Source organism: Choristoneura fumiferana, chromosome Z, assembly GCF_025370935.1.
Source record: "Choristoneura fumiferana chromosome Z, NRCan_CFum_1, whole genome shotgun sequence".
In the NCBI taxonomy this organism is placed as follows: Eukaryota; Metazoa; Arthropoda; class Insecta; order Lepidoptera; family Tortricidae; genus Choristoneura; species Choristoneura fumiferana.
Window position 1 is genome coordinate 16,491,140 of NC_133472.1, and position 23,573 is coordinate 16,514,712.

At 37.3% G+C, this 23,573-nt stretch overlaps 1 protein-coding gene across 19 annotated transcripts in view; it reads right to left on the reverse strand.

The window, feature by feature from the left end:
- Window positions 1–23,573, reverse strand: part of mtd (TLD domain-containing protein mustard) — a 181,079-nt gene that overhangs the window by 111,923 nt on the left and 45,583 nt on the right. For 5 of the 19 annotated variants that reach the window (XM_074089832.1, XM_074089824.1, XM_074089849.1 and 2 more), the window contains exon 1: window positions 1,224–1,329. The exons of 9 other annotated variants lie outside the window; for them this stretch is intronic. Coding sequence is in view for 2 of the 10 variants with exons in the window: in XM_074089928.1 (XP_073946029.1) it covers window positions 21,066–21,145 (80 nt within the window). In the remaining 8 variants the exon portion in view is untranslated. Of the gene's footprint in view, window positions 1–1,112; window positions 1,204–1,223; window positions 1,330–21,065; window positions 21,166–21,432; window positions 21,647–23,573 lie in introns of those variants that run through there. 5 more of the 19 variants (XM_074089978.1, XM_074089854.1, XM_074089928.1 and 2 more) reach the window with 4 other exon arrangements.

The window sequence follows — 23,573 nt, forward strand, 5'->3', positions numbered from 1 at the left end:
TTGGGTAAACAAATATGAATGCACTTGACGAAGCGACGTTTTTACAACTAAAGCAATTTTATAAATTGATAACCACGGCCTATGCATGAGTTTCTGAACAAATGTAGAGTAGTAACATGGTTTGTTTACATGTTTTTCCATATTGGAGCCGAGTTCAGAAAATACAGTACTTATAGTAAATTGGAGTAGGTACTTAGATGATTTTATAGGCAATAACGTAATTTACGCATTTCAGTAGTTATAATCAAAGTGCAATAATAAAATTACCTACATAGTTTTATATAAGTGTTAAAATTGCATTAGATTATATGATGCAGAAATAAATTTATTATAATCATAGGACAGCAAATGCACTAGTCAGAGATACACATCGACTTTTAAGTGAAATATTATTATTTTCCATCTATTTATAAGACCTATAAATAATTGGGAATTACATCATTTGGCTGTTTTACACTCATAACTTTTTTTTTGTAAATTAGTTTAATCAGTTTTCTATATAGTTTCCAATGTATTGAGGGACATTATATAAGTAGATAATAATAGCTCTAACTTCGTGCCTACATCCTTCCTTTGGGAAGGACATAAGATATTATAATTGGACACTGATGTCCTTTGTAAAGTACATAGTGAAAAACTAGTAGGAAAAGCCGGAGATTTTTTCCTGTATTTTTCCTGAACATCTTAAACTTTAAGCAATATAATTTGAAAGTTTCAAAAAGATATGCCAAAAAAAAGTACCTCTGATAGGCAGGAGGCTAAAGGAATAAAGAAAGACCCATTTATGAGACGGTTTACCATGTTGCAGAAACGTTTAGTTTTAAACAATTTTCTTCATATGATGTTTGGTTATCACTGTAATATATACTTTTAAGTCCTAGACCAGAGGCAAATGGATACAATTTCATTTTAGTTTATAATTGCAGTAACAGTACTATCAAAAATTTTGATAGGAAATAAATACATTTGGTCGCAATAAGTTTTCACGGTTAATACGTACTCGTATACCTATGCAAGTGCAAAAAATCTATATTTAAACCCAATATAAAAGGACCCGAAATTCTAAGCTTAATAGCCACACGGATGCTGGGATCGCTATATTCGCAATTTACACTGTTCGGACAGGTTGCGGCCAAGCAATGACCTCCTTTTCTTGCTGTACTGGCGCAACGCATAAACAATAACTAGACGAAAACGATGGCACACGAAAACGTTAAACTTACGCGCAACTTTCACTGTGGGCGCAGTGCGCTTGCGCATATGTGGCGTGCGAGGCGCGCGACGCTGCGAATGCTACTGAATCGACAGCAGCCGCGCCGCGTTTGTGTTGGGCTGTGGTGGGGAAATTTCGCTGTCAGCATGTGACTTGTCAGTTGGTCTGAAAATCAACCCTCCATTACTTTAAACGCCTTATCAAATAACCTGCGTACTTAATCAGTGTTCTCTATTTGCTTGTCATCTATATTTCATCCAGGTAAACTATTAAACTCGGTCCGTCGTCTTAAAACTTGCTCAATCCCACTCCTATACACCTAAAAAAGAGTGTGAGAGAAAAATTTGACCTACCCTATCGAGTGGAGTATCGTTATATAGAATTATGTTATATATAGTTATGAATTAAAAAAAGTAGGAGCTGTCCAGCTTCCAATGTCACAAATTTTTCCATTTTCTTTCGATTCTGACGTTAGAAATCCCTCTGGTCTGGCCACGTGGTCCGATCGGTAGGATGAAGCGGAATCACAACTCCTGGTAGTCCGATTAATCGAACCAACCGGGAAAAAAGATCATGTGGTCCGATCGGTAGGACAAAGGCAGTAGGACCACGTGGCCAGAGTTAGTTAACATAGTATTTCTTTGAAACTATAAATTAAGTTAAGATTTTGTCTTTCAGAGTTCGTTGTCTATTTTTTTAATATTAAACTATCTCAATGAAAATAAGATGACAATAGAATACGCAAGCATTTGAGATAAAATAAAAATTTATTTTCATTTAAAAAAAAGATAGGTAGGCAAACGAAATGATAAAAACCTTTAGGAAAATACCTAAAAGATTTTGAATAAGGGATGATTGTTAATTGGCCAATGACCCTACCTACCCAGCATAGTAATTTACTGTCAAACATCTGACAACTAGACAATTCATTTCCATCTTATGCCTTTACTTTTATTTCATTCTTGCAACTAGAACTTATTATAGATAAGATCTCAGATTTGTAAGTGCATGCGTGGTTTAATATCCAATAAATTATGATTATTATTCATTTGATATGTCACACAGTATATTTAGACATCTACTTTTTTTTACCCTCAAAAGATTTTTTAAACCTTGTTTTAAATTCATTTACTTATTAATATTACACGTCCATCTTGGGGTCCACGACTCACATATGTTGTACTATTTTTTTACTTCATCGGTTCACGAGTTTCGGAGCACATTGGCTGTGACAGATGGACATACAAACCCGCAAGTGATTCTATAAGGGTTCTGTTTTTTCTAGTGAAGTACGGAACCCTAAATATCCATATCAATTGTGCGAATCGTCATGATTTTTTTTTAAAGGTTTTTGTCTTATTTATTTCGATGTTCACGTTTGTAGAATCCTCCTCCTCGCTAGATGAAGTTTTGCGCTGTTTAGAATCTCGTTTAGGTGCAGTGAACACTGGACAAAGGATGGCACCCCAAAATAAGTGATAAATGTTAAGTGCTTCCTTAGTACGATAACATAAGGAGCAGCCACACCGCTGCTTAAAAAACGCAGTGACGCAACGTATGCGCACCGTTTTTATCGCATGCACTCCACACCGCTGCTCAAAATACGCAGACGGTGCGGAATCGCAGTGACGTGCCGAAAACGTCACGACTTTAGGTGGAGACCATACGGTAAAGTCCTGTCGTTTACGGCACACGGCACGTCACTATGCGATTCCGTACCATCACTGTTTTTTAAGCAGTGGTGTGGCTGCTCCGTAAGACATTCCCAGTTTATGTTTGACACATTTTATTTTCTTATATGTCTGTAACTCGCAATTTCAATCCATAACTCAGAAATAATTTAGACCACAGTCAATTCATAGAAAACAAGTATTTCTTGCTATCTTTTAAGATATCATTCAGAGTGAGTAGCACTATTATTGAGAATAATGTTACACATGATAACAAATAGTTATTGCGGTCACAAAAACATGTTATATCTAAAACAAAAATATAATAAAGAAAAGTTTTAACAAAAAAGTATAACCGACTCCTAAAAAATTACCCAAAATGAAACCGACTACAAAACCCTTGAAAATATTTTTCTAGGTACGTACTATGTAGCTCGAAGTCGGTGCCTCAGCACGAGCCAGCAGGAGTGGGACAATAGTCGTCTACCTCACCTACATATTACTATGGGTTTCAATCCCTCCTGCTGGGTCGTGCTGAGTCACCGACTTCGAGCTACATAGTACGTACCTAGAGAGAAATTTTCAAGGGTTTTGTAGTCGGTTCCATTTTTTGTTATTTTTTTATTTTTTTGGAGTCGGTTTTACTTTTTTGTTAAAAATTTTCTTTATTTCTCACTTTTTAGTGATTCGTAGCCAAAGTACATCTCACAACGATTCCATTAAGCCAAAACACGACTTAGTTGCGTTGTTTTATAACAGAGTTCCGTTACCTACCTTCTGGAGTTAGCATCAGATCAGTTCGAAAGAATCATTAACTTAAAGCTTCTTCTTAGTCGCGTATCTAGGTATAATCATGATCGTTTTTAGACGAGCGAGCATTACTTAGCTTTGATGAGTTCCATTGGTCATCTACAGTCTTCTTCATCAGGTCCAGGTTACCAAATGATACTTTCTGATTGTAAATGCTCATCTTAATGCTAAAAATGCCAAAATCGCCATAGGTGTGCCTATAAAATTTGAGGTTTGCCCTCGATTTCCCTAGGATTCCATCATCAGATCTTGACTTGGTGACAATGGGACCACTTCAGAAGAATACTCTTTCGATTAAAAAAAGAATTTTGAGTAATCGGTGAACATACATAAAAAAATACAAACATTGGAACATAGAATCTCCTCGTTTTTTGAAGTCGGTTAAAAATTAGAGCATGCACATGTGTATGCCGCTTTCTAAATTTAATTAATTGTTATGGTTTAAAACACGTTTAAAATATTCGATTTACTACAGAAACTTATTCCTTTCAGTTTTCAATTATCCTTATCAATAATTTGACGCAATTTCTATGCGTAATCTATTAAAATGTTACTGTCAGAAATCGTTTTAGATAGGTAGGAACTAAAATACAAAACATGCGTCACTAGTACACTTGAGACTGAGAATCTACATAAACAATCCGCACTAATGAATAGACCGGAAGATGGTGACACAAAATATTAGGTCATTTGTACCAGTAGGTATATGGCGGTTCTTCAGGGGTCTAATTACGGAACGACAAAAAAGAAAATGATGGTCATAGCGCTGGTACCCGCGGCCCAATCGCGTGGGCGTTAATCAAACGTGTCGGATAAATAACGAGTGTCGAACGATTTGTTACTAATTTTACTCTCACTTTTTAGTGATTCGTAGCCAAAGTAAGATTCCATTAAGCCCAAACACGGCTTAGTTACGTTGTTTTATAACAGAGTTCCGTTGCCTACCTTCCGGCTTCAGCGTCAGATCAGTTCGAAAGAATCATTAAACTTAAAGCTTCTTCTTAGCTTATCTAAGTTTATTAAGCAATTAAGCATGATCGTTTATAGACGCGCGAGCATTACTTAACTTTGACGAGTTCCGCCATCTACGGTCTTCTTCATCAGGTACGGTTGATAGTACTTACTTTCGGAATGTAAATGCTTATCTAAGGACGACTTATAGACTTTTTTAAATCTCGATTTAAGGCTTAAACTGAAAGTTCTTCTATGGATCTGACAGGACTTAAGACCACCTAAACCTAGATTAAACAGCCTGCAAGTGGACGTTAATGCTAAAAATGCCAAAATCGCCATAGGTGTGCCTATAATTTGAGGTTTGCCCTCGTTTTCCCTAAGATCCCATCATCAGATCTTGACATGGTGATAATGGGACCACTTCAGAAGAGTACTCTTTCAAATAGCAAAAGAATTTTGAAAATCGGTCCACAATTGACTGAGTAATCAGTGAACATACATAAAAAAAATACAAACATTGGAACATAGAACCTCCTCCTGTTTTGAAGTCGGTTAAAAATGCAGTCAAAGTCTTGCCCTGGATCTCTTAAAAAACTATCATACTAATAGATATAACACTGTTACTCGTAGAATAGCTAACATGATTCCAACCAAATATGGTACAGCACAGGGCTCAATACTCGGACCAACGGATTACTTAATTTATGTAAATGACATGTGTAAAATATTCAAACAGGGCTCAGTATACCAATTTGCTGATAATACTTGCCTAATATTAACACATAAAAGTGTAGAGACAGCGCAAAGCATGATGCAAAATAATTTTGATCTGCTATGCATGCAAGTGGCCTCATGGTGTAGGGTTATTAATTAATTATAAGAAAACTAAGTTAATGCACATATGCATTCACGATATTTAAAAACTGTAATCACTCCTAAGATCGTGGTCCATGAGCACACTTGCATGCACCAGAATAATGCTTCTTGTTGTTGTGCTGTACTTGATATGGTGAACATACTTACCTTGGGCTCCACATATTGATCAAGTATGTAGCAAGCTTAGATCTATTTTATCCAAATCCTACTAATCATGTAAATGTGAAAGTTTGTGAGTGAGCGAGTGAGTGAGTATGTTTGTTACTTTTTCACGTTGAAACGGCTGGGCGGATTTTTAGGAAATTTGGCAAAAAGTTAGTTTATAACCTGGATTAAAACATGGAATACTTTTTATCCCGATATTCCCACAGGGTGGGGATAAAATCTGTAAAAAACAACCACTGGGCTTAGAGTATTTGGTATGTAGGTAGCTGGACGTCTGAAATAACACATAGGCTACTTTTTATCCCGATTTTCAAACTAATAACCGCTGGGTTTAGTCATGAAATTTAGTATGTAGATAAATGGACATACGGAATGTCACATAGGCTACTTTTTATCTCGATATTCCCACGGTATAGGGATAAAAACTCAAAATAACAACCGCTGGGTTTAGAGTCATGAAATTTGGCATGGGTGTTTTAATTTAAACGTCAATGAAAACCACGATGTAATTTTAGGGAATTCAACTGCTGTATCTAATCATTTACGCGTGCGAAGCCGCGGGTCAACGCTAGTTGTCTATACTTTAAAATAAGCTGCCTTACAGCACGCTAAGATTGCTTTATATGGCACTGGCCGATTCTATCATATGTACATAACATAAGTTATGGTATGTCTAGTTATGGTAGGACTTATAAGACTTAGTTGAATTGTATATATATTACAAATACCGTTGTTAAAAACCATTGATCCATTAAAAATGAAATATATGTACAGAAATAATTATGGAAGTGTATTCAAATACTGTAGGGTGTTGCGTAAACGACAACGTAGATATTTGGACATCGCGATCCAGTACAGAGATAATATACCGCTAATAACTAAAAAAAAATCGGTCAAGTGCGAGTGCGAGCGACTCGTGCATGAAGGGTTCCGCACCTCCGTACAATGTTTTAAAAACAAATAGTTTAGTAATAATTTTTTGTAAAAAAATCTATTACAAGCTTTTAAGTTGGAGGTACTTTTTGCCCCTGGTTACCAAAGTGGGTAGTCGTCAAGACGAATCAAATGAGACCAAAATCGATGCGGTCGTGTCGTTTTATTACAGAGTTCCTATGGCCAACATCTAACTTCATGATCAGATCAGCTGTACGTCTTAATAATATTGCATTGTCATCGGATTTATACATGCATGCAAAATTTCAGTTTAATCGGTTGAAGATATCCACTTCAAATTTAAGTTGAAATATTCAATATTTAATATTTTAATATTTTATTTAAATTATTTAATTCCACCTGAACAAACATAATTAGTTACATTAAATTACAAGTTAATAAAAACATATCACCAAAATGTAAGTAGGTACTAGGTGGCAAGCATTTTGAATAAAGAACAATTTTAAATTCTCATCCTCTTTGGCTGTCGCCCTGTCGGAGGCTGAATAGCGCTTTAGACTCTTGCCATGCGCAAAAAAAAACCGGCCAAGAGCGTGTTGGACACGCCCAAAATAGGGTTCCGTAGCCATTACGAACAAAAATAAGTAATATTTTGCTAAGGATTTCGTATTTTATATGGAATCTTCCAAGTTTAGGTATATTTTATACCTTAGGCTGCAATTTACTCTTAAAGTACTTAAAAGCCGTTATAGTTTTCCTTGAAAGTTTGATAATTTTACTACCGTTCTGATTTTTTTCAAAATTTTCCAACCACCGGTTAGATTTTAATGAAAACTAGCACTTTAAAGTTGAATATTTTGCAAACAAATCACTGAATCGAAAAATCGTTTCAGTAAACCCCTAATGATTTTGAAAGCCTATCCAACGATACCCCACTTTACAAGTTAGAATGAGACAAAAAAATCACCCCCCCTTTACGTCTATGGGAGGTACACTAAAAATATATATTTTTGTAATTTTTATTGTACCATTTTGTCGGCATAGTTTACATACATATTCGTGCAAAATTACAGCTTTCTAGCATTTATAGTCCCTGAGCAAAGCCGCGGACGGACGGACAGACAGACAGACAGACAGAAAGACATGGAGAAACTATAAGGGTTCCGTTTTTGCCATTTTGGCTCCGGAATCCTAAAAAGTGGCTGAACGCGGTAATTCGGCCTTATTATGAATTATAAATAAATCTTAACCTGATTTTAAATTTTGACCTTGTAAATAAATAGTGTTACTTAGTATGAATTATAACGGACATTTTTTAGCGTAAAAACATTGAATACAGCAGGTGAGTGCTTTATTGAAGTTGGCTTTTGTGAAGTGTGTGTCGGAGGTTTGTGGATCATAAATTGTTATTTACCTAGTCTTAAAGCTGCACAAAAAAATAAACCACGGTCTTAGAGACAATTATTATAATATTTATATTACGAAGGTTTTATAAAATAGCACTAATAAAATCGCAAATTAATAAGTAGTTAAACATTAAACAACATAGGGTCACGGGCGTTGCCCCTAGCAACTGACGGCCGTCGTTTTGGCAGCCTAGCAATCAAAAACCGCCGATAGAAACACGTTTCCTGTATGACGACTCCCTTTAATTTGTAACTTTATTTTATTTTTAGTATTTGTTGTTGTCGCGGCCACCGTAATACATAATCTGTGAAAATTTCAAGTGCCTAGCTATTACGGCTCAAGAAATAGAGCCCTGTGACCAGATGGACAGACAGACAGACAGACAGACAGCGGAGTCTCAGTAATAGGGTTCCACTGGCGCCCTGTGGGTACGAAACCCTAAAAACATAGACCAGATAATTTACGGAATTTATCATAAGTAGGTATCTCCCAACACTCATAATACCTTCAAGTTATAGCAATGACTACGGAAGGAGTGTGGACACACGCTCTGTCACGCGCTTTAAGTAGACTCCCATATGACTCAATGCAAAACAAAACTGGAAAGCAATTGGTAAACACATAAAAAACGCTGATAAACCGCCTTTCCGATTAGTAGTGTAGGTATCCTACAATTCATTTCATTTCATTCAAATTAGATTCGTTAAAATCTTTAAAAACTAAGATTACAATCTAAGTGGAAGATTTTTGTAATTCAGTGAAATAAACAGTTTTTTTGTCAAATCAATCAATATAGGTACAAAAAATGTAGTGAAATGAAATTTAAAAATCAGTGTCGACTGCCTTAAAAAAAAAAAACAAAAAAAGAAGAAAACTAGTATCATAGAATTCTGTTAAGTAACATAAAGTTCAAAAGTCGGAAACCATTCGAAATGTGACTTGTTTAAAAAAATTACAGTATTTTGGTCCCGACCCCACTCTTGAACTTTACAGTTACTTTAGAGAATTCAAGACTACTATTTCTTCTTTTTAGTTTTTGAAGGCAGTAGGTTTTTTGATTTTATTAAATTTACTATTTTATTTCATACTTTTTCATATTTCAGTGAAAATGGTATAAAGTATTATAATTATAACAAATATATATTTAGAATAAACTAATTATTCGCTTTCTTTTGATACCTTACAATAAAATATTTTTTTATTCCCTCGCCATATATTTTTCGCAGATGCTATACTGAAATATTACATACCTACCCCAATGTCACTCCCGACAGTTGTAACAAATCTAATCAGACGTCATATATTAAAATCTGTCTAACCGTTTATTGTGCAGAGAGAACCAAACATACATACGCTCGAAAAACATAACCCTCCTTGAGGCAGTCGGGTAAAAAAACCACGACCGAGAGACCGTATTGCCTTACGTTTCTGTCATTTGATTGCGATTGCGAGTATTAGAGAAGTTAGGCAGCCTCAGGTTCAGTAGGAAATAAATCGGCCAAGAGCGTGTCGGACACGCCCAAAATAGGGTTCGTAGCCATTACGAAAAAATTAAGTAATAGTTTTCTAAGGATTTTATACGGAATCTTGCAAGTTTAGGCATATTTTATACCTTAGGCTGCTATTTACTCATAAACTACCAATAATTCTCAAGCAAACTTAGCCGTTATAGTTTTCCTTGAAAGTTTGATATACTTACTACCATCCTGAATTTTTTCAAATTTTTCCACCCACCGGTTGAGATTTTAGAGGGGGGGGGGACGCCCGATTTTCATGAAAATTTGCACTTTAAAGTTGAATATTTCGCAAACAAATCACGTATTGAATCAAAAATTGTCTTAGCAAACCCGTAATGGTTTTAAAAGACCTATCCAACCATACCCCACACTATAGGGTTGGATGAGAAAAAAAAAACACTCCCAATTTACGTCTATGGGAGGTACCCTAAAAAAAGTTTTTTTTTTAATTTTTCATTGTACTATCTTGTCGGTATACGAGTAGTTTACACATATATCCGTGCAAAATTACAGCTTTCTAGCATTGATAGTCCCTGAGCAAAGCCGCGAACGGACGGACAGACAGACATGGCGAAACTATAAGGGTTCCGTTTTTGCCATTTTGGCTCCGGAACCTTAAAAAATGGATTCGCCAACAACATTTTGCGTTTTTCACAAAACTGTTATAATATGTTTTGGCATTTACTGCGATATATTATTCTACTTGTCTGCGCTCGGAAGTGAACAGTAAATATACACAAGAAAGAAAAATAATGGTTAAAGGTGATCGATAGAGGGTCTAAAATACTCCAAAACCTTAAGTTAAATGAGAAGCAAAAGTTATCATTGAGCGCAAGCAATCAAGGGAAAAAATATATGTATTTAGATAGCTTAGATAGCTGCGACTAACGGTAGGTTGAAACGGGCAAAACGTGCGACCGAAGAAAGTACTCGCAACGGTACACCGATTGCAACAAAATTCGGACTATTGAGGCCGTGGTACCCGTGGAGATCTAAACGAGACTTTTTGCTGCAACAATTGTAATAAATTGTAGATCAGCTCAATGAGTCATTAATGTGATTTTTGGGGCAAAATAAAATGAATTCCTTTTTCTGTAAATTTAAATGTGCTTATTCCTCAATTTTTTGCATTGGTAACTTAGGACTGTGGTACTCGTAGCCCTAAGTTATGGTTTCAAGCCCAAGCTCAAATCTGTTTCTTTTTTTTTCGGAATTGAAATATTTGAAATTCTACTCATCCAAAAATTAATACATCTAAAAAACTTTGAAATGCTAAGTGACACTGGCTGGAATACCCCCAAAACACAATTCCTGCTTGAATAAGCCCAATCTCCTAAGAACATCTGTGAGTTGTTAAAGTTCACAGTTTTTTACCAATAATGTATAGTATAACGAAGGAGCGTGCATAATTTCTTTAAACATGATTTATTGGTAACCCTTAAGGTCAGGGTTAGTTAACCATATACCAGAGGGCATACGTGCATTTAACACAAAGGGTAACTGAATTTATTACCCATTGGTTTAAAATTAAACCTCGCTACCATACAAATAAAGCTGAAAGCACCGTCGCGTCAGTAATATAGTAAGTACTTTATTCAATAAATATAAACAAGACATGGCAGTTATTTAATATTTAGTCACTAAACTTCATCCATCGATCCTGTTTTCAGAATACCTTATTACGCAGATAGCCTACACCTACAAATAGTACAATTTATTTGTGCCGAATTTTTTTTTTTGTGATCTGATCACGTATCGTAGATATTATTATATTTTTCATCACACTTGCTCGTCAATGATGTTATTCCATGCCTGTATACTAAAGGACAATGGCCTCAATTGTTCCCGCGGGATTTATGGATTTACGTATAGTTTTTCTCCCCAAGGGAGTTACGACTAGTTTTAAAACCGGCCCAGAGCGTGTCGGAACGCCCAAAATAGAGTTCCGTAGCCAATACGAAAAAATTAAGTAATATTTTTCTATGGATTTCGTATTTTATACGGAATCTTCCAAGTTTAGGTATATTTTATACCTTAGGCTGCTATTTACTCTTAAACTACTAATAATTATCAAGCAAACTTAGCCGTTATAGTTTTCCTTGAAAGTTTGATATACTTACTACCATCCTGATTTTTTTCTAATTTTTCCACCCACCGGTTTAGATTTTAGAGGGGGGGGGGGATCGATTTTAATGAAAAATTGCACTTTAAAGTTGATTATTTCGCAAAAAAAATAATGAATCGAAAAATCGTAGTAGCAAACCCTTATGGTTTTATAAGACCAATCCAACGATATCCCACACTATAGGGTTGGATGAGATGGATCACCCCCACTTTACGTCTATGGGAGGTACCCTAAAAAAAAAAATTTTTTTTATTGTACCATTTTGTCGGCATAGTTTACACATATATCCGTGCAAAATTACAGCTTTCTAGCATTGATAGTCCCTGCGCAAAGCCGCGGATGGACGAACAGACAGACAGAAAGACAGACATGGCGAAACTATAAGGGTTCCGTTTTTGCCATTTTAGTTCCGAAACCCTAATTAGTAGGTAGATACGTCATTTCGGACTAAAGAGGTTTCAAATCAGCCAACGCTTTATCTTTAAAACTTTGCTATAACCCAATTTTACCCCATAAAAATTAGCCACGCTAAGTGTTGGGCAAAATTTAGTTGACTAATGATTGATGACTAGGGCCACGCTTCATGAAACTTCGATATTTTTATATTTTAAATTTATATCAAATTGTTTTGCAATAATGTTAGTAAATATTGTTTAGCTCCTTGGAAACCCCCTTACTGCACAACCCCCCCTCCTTTTTACGTCCCTTAATGCACAATGTACTATGGTTCGTTCCTACGCATCCCTTCGATAAATTAATAGACGAAAAAGAACAATACTAGGGTAAGATGGGGGAATAGCGGCCACTTAAGCAGCAATCCATTTTTTATTTTATTCCAGGCATTTACGGTATAGGTAACTGGCTTAATATATAGCTTTAGTGGACTAAAGATATACAAAATATAAGGCACATTATCAATTTACTGCGGGTTTCTTATTTTTTAATCATTTTGTAAAACCCTTCATTGACCGCTATTACTCGCAGGTCATTCAAAATTGACACAAATTTGCTTTTAAAATGTACCAAAATAAAATGAAACATTTTATTTATATTATATTTATTTTTTTATATTTTAATCAAAATTAACCATAACCTTTTTATATTTTAACCAAAATTAACTATTTTTTATAATAAACTGAACAATTAATTAATTATTTATATTTCTACTTTTAAAATCACAGATTGAGATGCATAGAAACTTTCTTTTGCTTAGTTTGTAACTATATTATCCTTATTTTTTATATTTTTACCAAATGTAATAAAACTCGTCTCGAAACTCGTCCGTCTTGTTGTTTCAGTAATTGTATGTATGTCAATGTCTCGAATAAATGTAATTTATTTCTTTCAGATACATTTTCTAATAATTCCTGTATGAAGAGTAACCGAGATTAGAGATCTCGGAATCCAACTAGAGAAGGGACTATTATTCTCATCTCACATCCAGCAAATTACTGCGAAGGCTTATAAAATGATGGGATTTATGTTTAGTTTAGGCAGGGAAGTGATTTTAAAAACATTGATATTTTTAAACTTTTATATAAAGCTCTTGAACGCTCTCAATTGGAATATGCATCTACAACTTGGAGTCCACAATATCACTGTTATATTGACTCTATTGAACGCATCCAACGCAAGTTCATAAAACGACTGAGTTATAGGTTTAGGGATGTTGCTCTCGACGATATTATTCCTCTTCAAAAACGTAGGGAACATAATGACCAGGTCTTATTGTACAAAATTATCAATAATATTGTTGATTCCCCATATCTCCTAGGTAACATATCACTTGAATGCTCTGGCCTGCGTACTCGCTCCAAATATACTTTTGCTGTTAGGTCTTGTAGGTGTAACTATGCAAGGAATCGCTTTCTCATAAGAGCTTGTTCCACACATAATAGTGATTATAATAACCATACTGATATTTTTCATCAAAAGTATAATAGTTATGTGGCCGCAATAAGAAGCACTTTATAGTTGTTTAGTGACTGTTTTCTGCATGTTTTCAAGGAATTAGGTTTGTCTTAAAAAAAAAAGATATTGTCATCATTCCTTTCGTTTGTTTTTAACTTACTTTATTTACTTTGTGCATAATACTTACTTTTGGGGGTCGAAATCGCTCGCGTCCGTAGGTTTACCCTCGAGACCCTACACGTGACCCCTGGGTGGTGCTAAACGAGCGATACAACTCCGGTGGTAGGCTTCGGCCGTGGCTGGTTACCACCCTATAGGTTGAGCCTGGCTGCCAAGCGACTCGTCGTGTTCCAGCCAGTTGCCTATAGTAGCCTTTTTGGAGGAAGGGTCTGAGCAGTTGTGCAGCGCGCGCGTACCGGTTACGGTGCCCCGTACTTTGTTGCGCTGGATCTGGCTGGTCATGGAGGGTAGCGGGATCCGAGGCACGGTTCTCCGCTGGCCGACCGCAGGTAGTAGGGGGCCCAAGTATTGGGTTAGCCACCTATGAAAGGCTGCCCCGCCACCTCGCGAAAAATCCCGGGATGCTCCATCGTGCCGGTTGGCGACCGGATGAAAGGACCCGATGGCCATCTTTGGGGGGGCTCGGGCGTCCCCGCGCGCTCCAGATCAGCCACCCATTAGCGTTGCGGTACGGTTCGCACTGCTTGGGGGCGAGTGCAACACCTCGCTCAACTGCCTTCTTTCTGCTTATTTCCCCTAAATCAATTATGGAAAAATGAGGCCAAATAAAAGAATAGTTAAACAGCGGTTGCACGTCCTTTCATTGAAAGTGCACCTCTCTAACATTCGAGGACTGCACTCCAATCTCGACGCGGTCCACCACCACCTAGAGACCGAGAAGCCTCATTTGCTGGTGCTTACGGAGACGCAAATTCGATGTCCAGCTGACACCGCATACCTTAACTACCCGGGTTATATCTTGGAGCACAATTTCAAACCTCGTGCCGGTGTCTGCCTCTATGCTCGCGATGACATCTGTTGCCGACGCCTCCGTAATCTTGAAGTCGCCAGTTTCTCAGTTCTGTGGATTATGGTCGACACAGGTATGGAGAAAATTGTTTATGCTTGCCTATACCGATCGCACAGCGGTGATGTGGAGACAACTAGGCTGTTCTCTTATCTCAGTGACTCAGCTGAGGTGGCCCAGCAGCGGTTCCCTACGGCGCAGCTTGTGCTTCTGGGGGATTTTAATGCACATCACCAGGAATGGCTATTCCCGTACCAGAAGACTGACCATGCTGGGAGAGAAGCATATGCTTTTGCTCTATCGTTAAATCTCTCGCAGCTGGTGAACTGTGCTACACGGGTCCCTGACACTGATGGCCAGACCGCCAATTGCTTGGACCTTCTGCTGACTACGGATCCGGACCGCTACCAAGTGTCAGTTTGTGCCCCTTTAGGTACTTCAGACCACTGTCTGGTGAAGTCTGTATCTGTCCACTCTCCGACTGATCCTGGCCCGCGGGGCGTCAGGCGAGTGTGGCGATACAAGTCAGCAGATTGGGATGAGATGCGGCACTTCTTTGCATCTTATCCATGGGGAAAAATGTGCTTTTCTTCGGAAAATCCGTCGAGCTGCGAGAATGCGATTGTTGAGGTGATACGTCAGGCTATGGAGTATTTCATACCCTACTTTGATACTTCTCACAATAGCAAAGCGCGCCCTTGGTACAATGCAAGATGCGCTAGTGCAGAGGCATTTAAACGCACTGCATTTCAGGTCTGGGCTGACGCTCGTAGACGCAAAGCTCCGGAATGTCAAGCCTTGAAGAAAGCCTTTAACAAAGCCGCCAAGTCCTGCAAAAAGGTATTGCGAAAGGCTCGCTTTGACCACGTTGGCCGCATTGGCGCCAGACTTGCTTCTTTTCCCTCTGGGAGCAAAGCATTCTGGTCCTTAGCCAAATCAGTTGAAGCGAATTTTTGCCGCCCGTCACTTCCGCCACTGCTGAAACCCGATGGGTCGCTCGCGCACTCTGCTAAGGAGAAGGCCGATTTGTTTGCCTCTCTTTTTGCAGAGAATTCACGTCTAGATGCTACACACCAGTCACCTCCAAGCGTACCTCGTTGCGAACATACAATGGGTAAAGTGTGTATTCGCCAGAACGAGGTCCTCAAAGTGCTTCGCGCACTAGACGTGAACAAGGCGAGTGGTCCTGACGGCATCCCAGCCATTGTTTTGCGGACCTGCGCTCCTGAACTGTCTCCTGTCCTAACACGCCTGTATCGCCTCTCTCTGAACCAAGGTAGAGTCCCCGAGTCCTGGAAGGTTGCGAATGTCCAGCCCGTACCGAAGAAAGGTAGTCGTGCCAACCCTGCCGATTATAGACCAATTGCTATCACCTCTATTCTCTGCAAGACCATGGAGCGTGTATTAAACAACCGTCTCCTTGCGTACCTGGAAGCCAGTGATCTCCTTAGTGACCATCAATATGGTTTTCGTCGGGGTAGATCCACTGGTGACCTTCTAATTTACGCAACACATTTGTGGGGACAGGCCATTGAGAAGCACGGAGAGGCTCTTGCTGTCTCTCTGGACGTCTCGAAGGCTTTCGACAGGGTTTGGCACGATGGTCTTGTGGGTAAACTCCCTTCTTATGGGATTCCTGCTGGCTTGTGCACCTGGATAGCTGACTTCCTGCGGGGTAGGTCTTTTAGGGTTGTGATCGATGGCTGTTCGTCCGATCCTATGGACATTAATGCTGGTGTTCCTCAGGGATCAGTGCTTTCTGCCACTCTATTCTTGCTGCACATAAATGACCTGTTGGTATATCCCGGTATTTTTGGATATGCCGATGACAGCACAGTGTCGGAAAGATATTTGTCCGATGCTCCAGCGAGTGGTTCGGATACCAACGTTCTCAGAGAGGCTATGATAGGTAATTTGAACCGAACTCTTCAGGCAGTGTCCGATTGGGGCGAAGCCAATTTAGTCGGTTTCAATGCCTCTAAAACCCAGGCGTGTTTATTTTCGGCAAAACGTAGTGCATTTAATCTAACTCCAACCTTTCGAGGTCTGCCTGTACCAATATCTGACCACCTTCAGCTCCTTGGTTTAGAACTCTCAGCTAAACTGAACTTTGGGAGTTACATCGAATCCTTGGCAAAAACCGCTGCGAAAAAGCTTGGTATCCTATCCAAGGTTAGGCGATACTTCACTACGGACCAGCTCATTGGTCTTTACCGAGCCCAAGTCCGATCCTGCATGGAGTATTGCTGCCACCTTTGGGACGGTTCTGCTGAATATCAGCTAGCTGCTTTGGATTCGGTAGAACAGCGAGCGAAAAGGCTCATCGGCGATGCGGATTTTTGTCGTCAGAGCCTTCGTCATCGCAGAAGAGTGGCTTCCCTGTCGGTATTCTACAGGCTACATTTCGGAGAATGTGCTTCGGAATTGCACGACCTTATTCCACCTGCTCCTTTCTTCCACAGGTCGACCAGAAGTAGGCGGGGTCTCCACCCTTACGTTGTCAGTATTCCCAAAATCCGCACAAAGCGTTTTCGCTCTTCCTTCATCAACCGCACAGCAAAAGAGTGGAATTCCCTGCCTGCGACTGTGTTTCCTGAACACTACAATTTGGCCGCTTTCAAGTCTAGGGTGAATGAGCATTTACTAGGCAAGCGTGCTCCATCGTAGGCCTCATCCTCGCTTTCCATCAGGCGTGATTGTGGCCAAACGCAAGCCTATATTGTATAAAAAAAAAAAAAAAAAAAAAAAAAAAAATATTTTCCTAATAAGTGTAGTCATATCAGTGAAAACTTTACTGGCTCATGATTTACCTGCATGTATACTAGCTTCATGTATGATTGTATTGCTGTTTGTTTTCCTCAATAAAGAAAAATAATATAAAATGAAATTATTGACAGGTATTGCCCGCTTAGAATTATTGAAATAACCCTAAAATACGAAAACGTTTTCTTTGGTTGGTCACGAAAAACCATTTCAATTCATTCATTTCTATATTTCATTTTTTTTCATAAAGTCCAACAAGCACACGGGACTAATAAATGTACTCGTATACTAATTAACTTTAAGAAAGTTATTAATTGGTATAAATCACTTTAAGCTTACGTTTCACCGAATTTTCGATTTTATTACAACAAAACACGTCCGAAGCTTTACATTACACAGCTGTCAAGTCAAACACACGGCGCGCGATGCAAAATGGCGCCGCTTGGTAAATAAGTTTACTCGGCCGCATACTAGATAGCGACACTAGTAGCGATAGCAGAATGTTTTTGGAAGTTTTCGATTTTGACGTGACCGGAATTGCCCGCTGACCGCCATTCCCCCATTCTACCATGTATTTACGTTACAATTCCAAACATTTCGAAATATTATTACATTAATCTGTTTAATTGTTAAGAATATCGTCCCTGCCGCAGCTTATGAAGCATCTGTTTGATAAGTAATTAACAAAAAAAGATTTATATACCTATTAGCAATAAATAACTATAAAACAATTATTATTCATTAAGTTTTTAACTAGTTGTATAGAAAGGTTAAAAATCCAGGTAGGTAATTCTAGGTTTACTTTGGTTTAGACTTAAGTATGTCAGTCATGATTAGATCTCGAGTGACGTCGTCCATTTGTGCCACAACTTTTTTGATTAAGTGAAGATTTCCGGAAATAATCGCTCTTAAAGTAGCAAAAATTGTGTCACCGCCCGCCCCTCTATCTTGTAAACCGTTTTTCCAAAAAATATGCAAAAATATGAAAAGGTAACGCTTAATAAATACTTTAACGAAAATTGGTTTGAACATGATCGGATATACCGTTTTTTTTAAAACGTTCATGGGGGCTTTATTCGACTTAACGACCCCGCCCTATATACCCCCTCTTCCCTCTTGGTGATATGTGAGATTTTGCTCGCCCCCTCCCTCGTTAATATCACGTACCGTTCCCGAAACAGGTATTTTTCATGTGAATTGATTAGTTTATATATTGACAAGTTTGCCATGTAGAATCCAGCCGTACTTTTATTACAGAAACTACCTATTTCTGTTATACGTATCTAATTTATAGAGGCCCCCTTATCTTTACAACACCCTCCCCTGCAAATAAGTAACTAACAGATAATATATTCAAATCTTGGAAGCTAATTCTAATTAATTTTCTGTGGTCTGATTTTTCTAATTCGGTTATGTACCTACATGTAGAGCTGCGAAGTGAAAGTATTAACTTTAAGCTGTCAAGAAAAAAGCAAGGGAGGATAAAATATTATTTTCACCTCAGCACCTCAAAAAGATAGGTTTTGCTTAGAAAATTGAGTGAGCAAAGTAGCATTTTGCTCACTCCGTGAGACAAAGTAACTTTTTAAACATTTTTTTTTAATGATGAGTACAGTCAAGGGCAAAGATATCGACACGGCCAAAGTTACAAAAATATGTATACACGACCTTAATGTTAAGTGCATACAGTCGTGTATACATATTTTTGTAACTTTAGCCGTGTCGATATCTATGCCCTTGACTGTACAGTGCTGAGTCCACTGACTGAATTCCTAATATTTAAACTTCACTTTGATTTGTCTCACTTCAACACGAAAAAAAGCAAGAGAAAGGATTAAATGTGTTAATTATAATCTTCAATTTAATTTAGTTAACGAAATATTCCCAAAATGTCAAAATTATCCCGCTCTTTTAATAAAGTTCAACCTCGTTGCACGAAAGGCGTTGCTTTGTTTTTTTTTTCGTGTTTTTGAGATTTGTATCATACTGACCCTATACTACGAAGTGCAAAATTCGAACTTCGTATCTTGCCGTCCCGCTGACGCTATATTATTTAATACGAGAGGGAAAGGGATTTTACGATACGAACTTCGATTTACGAATTTCGTAGTAGCCCCTCTGGATACTTTTTTATTCTGCAGGGCTACTACGAAACTCGAAGCTCGAAGTTCGTGTCGTACGGTCCCTCTGTCACTTATACTATTTAATACGAGAGCGAGAGGGGCGGTACGATACGAACTTCGAGTTTCAAGTTTCGTAGTAGCCCTGCTGAATTCAAAACCTCTCTACTTATCGGAGACTTTGAATCGTTGTGTGGCATTCCTAACTTTCTGGTAACTTTTTAGAGACATAATGGCGACTGTACGTATCATTTTTGAGTAAAGGTTTTAAATGTGATTTTTATATTTGTTTCTTAATAATCGGATTATTATATCGGATATTTTAAAGTTTTGTATTGATTTTGTAAATAGGTAGGTATATGTGGTTTCATTCTAACCTTTAAATTATGTTCTCGCTGCTGCTGAGGTGAAAAGTTGTATGTGTCACATGAGACCAAAGTTTTTTTGCATCTCGTGTGTTTGAATCCCTCACTGCTCTCAGGATTCTAACCTAGAATCACTCGCTACGCTCGTGATTCAATCATAGAATCCTTCGCTTACACACAACAAGAAACAACTTTACTCTCTTGTTGCACAAATAACTATTTTTTTACAACAAATATTTCTTTAACCGATTTCTGTTTTGCATTATATTGCCAGCAAATGCTGTAGCACAGGTAGTTACCTACCAAGGATGATATGACTAGATCGTAGGTAAGTGTTTATAAAACAAGCCCCGTCTACTAGTCATACTCGTATGTGCGATTTTTTGCAATTAATATTTAAGATAAATTCAGTTGTAATGGAGTGCGCGTAATATGACAGTACAGGTACCTATCGAATCATCAATATCTAACTATAAAAAAATGTTTCTGATGAAATTTAGAACCGATGAATTATTTCTCTTGCCATTTAAATGATTGGATTTTTCGTTAGATTTTTATATGAGAAAACTTATTAAGATCCCTGAATAAGCATAATAAATAGTACTGAGCTCAGACCTCCCTGGGAAAATACTGCAAGTCAATGGAAGACAGTTTTTGATTACCGATATACTTACATACATTCAATCAAGTGTAAAAATATATGTATCTAATTTAACCACTCGAAAATATGTTACCACGTCCTTATTACGTCGGAATAAGAGTCTGTAGTACATATTTTTAAAGGATTAGATAAGCCTATATTTTGAAACTACATTACACATTATGTGCAAAAAATTTATAGTAAAGATAATTAAAAAAGATACAATTTGAACGTTTAGTACCTGTTTGAAATTATTACAAAATAAGAATTTGCAGTGTTCACAGTAATTTAAATCAACGAGACAATAATAAAGAACGTGAACCTTCTCTTGCCTCCATATCGAACAATAGCTGTATGGACTATACAAACACTCAACTGTTATCTTGACAAGTTTGCCTCATAATATGTGTACACGACTACCCGATGTGCGCGAGCAAACATAGCTTCTCAGAAAAGTGTTAGCATATTTTAAAATGGAAACACTGTCAGATAGAAATGTATTTTCTTATGATCTACTTAGGAAGTTTGTCACTAAACTGGCAGCATATCTAATACGCAATTTCCTTATTCGGCTCATCACTCAGTGAACTGCTTTCCTTCCTACTCACTCGATTGACGTGCTCCAAACTTCCATGATGTCATCATCTTCCAAAATACCGACAAGCTTATTGATATTTCTAGAACTCATATTTTTGTCACATGATTGGCCTGAAAGTTAAAGAAAGAAAAGAAAGAAAGAAAATACATTTATTCACAACACAAGACACAACAATAGTATTAAGTACAAATAGACAACACGTAGGAAAGTATGTGTCATTGCGGTTGTGAATAGGACACTGGCTCAGCATAATGCTGAAAGACGGTCTCATTAATGAATAGATTTTAACTCATGTTGTAGTAAAAGGTTATACCCGCCCCAAAAGTATGAATCACAGAAACTAAAATAAGTTGTGAAAACACATAACATATACATACCCGTAAGTATTCGTAATTGTAATTATTCATGTAAGGGTCTCACTAAACCTCTTGGTCATTCATAAGTCGTAGTGTAACCAAGAAGACGCCACTGGTATATCGTCAGAAATTTTGATACGACGCCTAAAACTAAAAGTAACCTCCTCGTTTATTAGATTTTTAGTCCATTAAAATAATGAAGCACTGGAGATTATGTATACATTTAATTATGATTTAAGCAACTCTTGACTAACCTATGTTTTAGGAAAAATAAAGGTTTTGGGCCTTATAAATTACTGTTCGTCTAATGCAATGACTGGAGTGTTTTAATCGAGACCGATAGCGGAATCCTGACCATCACATATTGATATTAACTTATCAGAGATACAGTGCAATTGCCAAAGATATCGCAACGATTAAACAAGTTTTATATGAAGGAGACTTAAGGTTATGTGTCATTATCAATAGTTGCCGTTTAGTATCGAATCGATACATATATGAGACTATCGTAATATAGGTAATTGTACGATTGACGTAGAAAATGGAAGCATTAACTAAAGTGGTAGTCAATGATGTGATATAGCGCAGCTGCACTGTAGTGTACGCTACTCTGCCGCCTGCACATCGTCTTCTCAAGAGAGGGATGTTTTTACAAGAGGAAACTCTGGTTAAAATAATCAAATGCTGACGAACATAACATGAAATAATTGATCGCGATAACTATAGTATGGACTTATATTATTATGGAATACAAGAAGGTCGCGATTTGAATTAAAAAGTCCAAATACTTACCACACGACGACGATGAAAGCTAGTTACTACTACTGACGATCAAAATATAAGACATTTTTGGATACGACTTTAATTAAGCAATCAATTATATAACTTATTCCTATCCTTTGTTATACATATTTTAGCACAAACAAGTTCGTAATTGAAACTAAAAAATATAGTTTCAACTAATACGCGCAATGAAGTTAAGAAGTTTCAGAATTAATATAATATTTTATTCAACCGCTGCATAATGAGGGGTCTTAAAAGTACTGTGTCTAAGCCGAAAGGATTGGTCGAGTGGTTTAATTAAAGGATGAGATTTTAAAAGACTTAATTAAGTATGTATTAATTGTCCACAATACAATACTTGTCCCGCGAGTCAAAATAGTGACACTAACCAATATCTTAAAATTATAAATAAACATATTGCTAAATTATCTCTTTCTTACAAGTAGTTTATAGCTTGTTTAGTAGGAGAGTAAAATTTTTTGTAGTTCGTTTAAAATTTTCTTAAATTAACATAGACATTTAAAAAAATTGAGTAGTACCTACTGGATAAAATACTGTCTTCCAATCAATGTAAATGTTAACTTATTCGTCAATAAACGCTACAAAAACACCAACATGAAATTAACATCGTCCAAATTAATTGTCTGTGATTAATCAAATTAATTTAACGAATCACAATCACAAGGCACCAGAATGGTTTGGTATTAACTAATTTCAATCAATCAGGAAGCAGCAGAGCTCTTCTGTCACGTCATATTTGACAAATCCAGTCGGATAAAAGTAAACGACTATAACGAAGAACTTTGATGTACTGTACCAGACCACAGAATATATAATAGTACTGACGTACAGAATCACACCATTAAACTAGGAATAATCGAAGCTAAAAGAAGAGAAATAAATAGAACTATTTGTCATGGTTCATTTAGGACCCTAAACCGTGCTTGTATTATTGTCACATCGTAATGCCACAGATTATGTTATGTACGATCTTGGTACGATCTGAATTTTTCCAGGTATTGGAACGTGGCTGTCTCACTGTGACGTCATCTAGCGTATATCGTAATAAAAATATAAAAAACTAGCTTATGCCCGCAACTTCATCTTCGCGGATCTAGGTAATCGCGCGGTGGCGCCCTCTACCGGAATAAAAGGTATCCTATGTTGATTGTTGGGGTTCAAACTTCCTATATACCAAATTTCATCAAAATCGGTTCAGTGGTTTCGACGTGAAAGCGTAACAGACAGACAGAGTTACTTTCGCATTTATAATATTATATATAGTAGGGATTAAATACTCATCCAAATTCAAAATCGATGAGAATGGTATCTTAAAATATCCTATTCTTCCCAAAAATAAAACAAAAACTCTAGGTTAT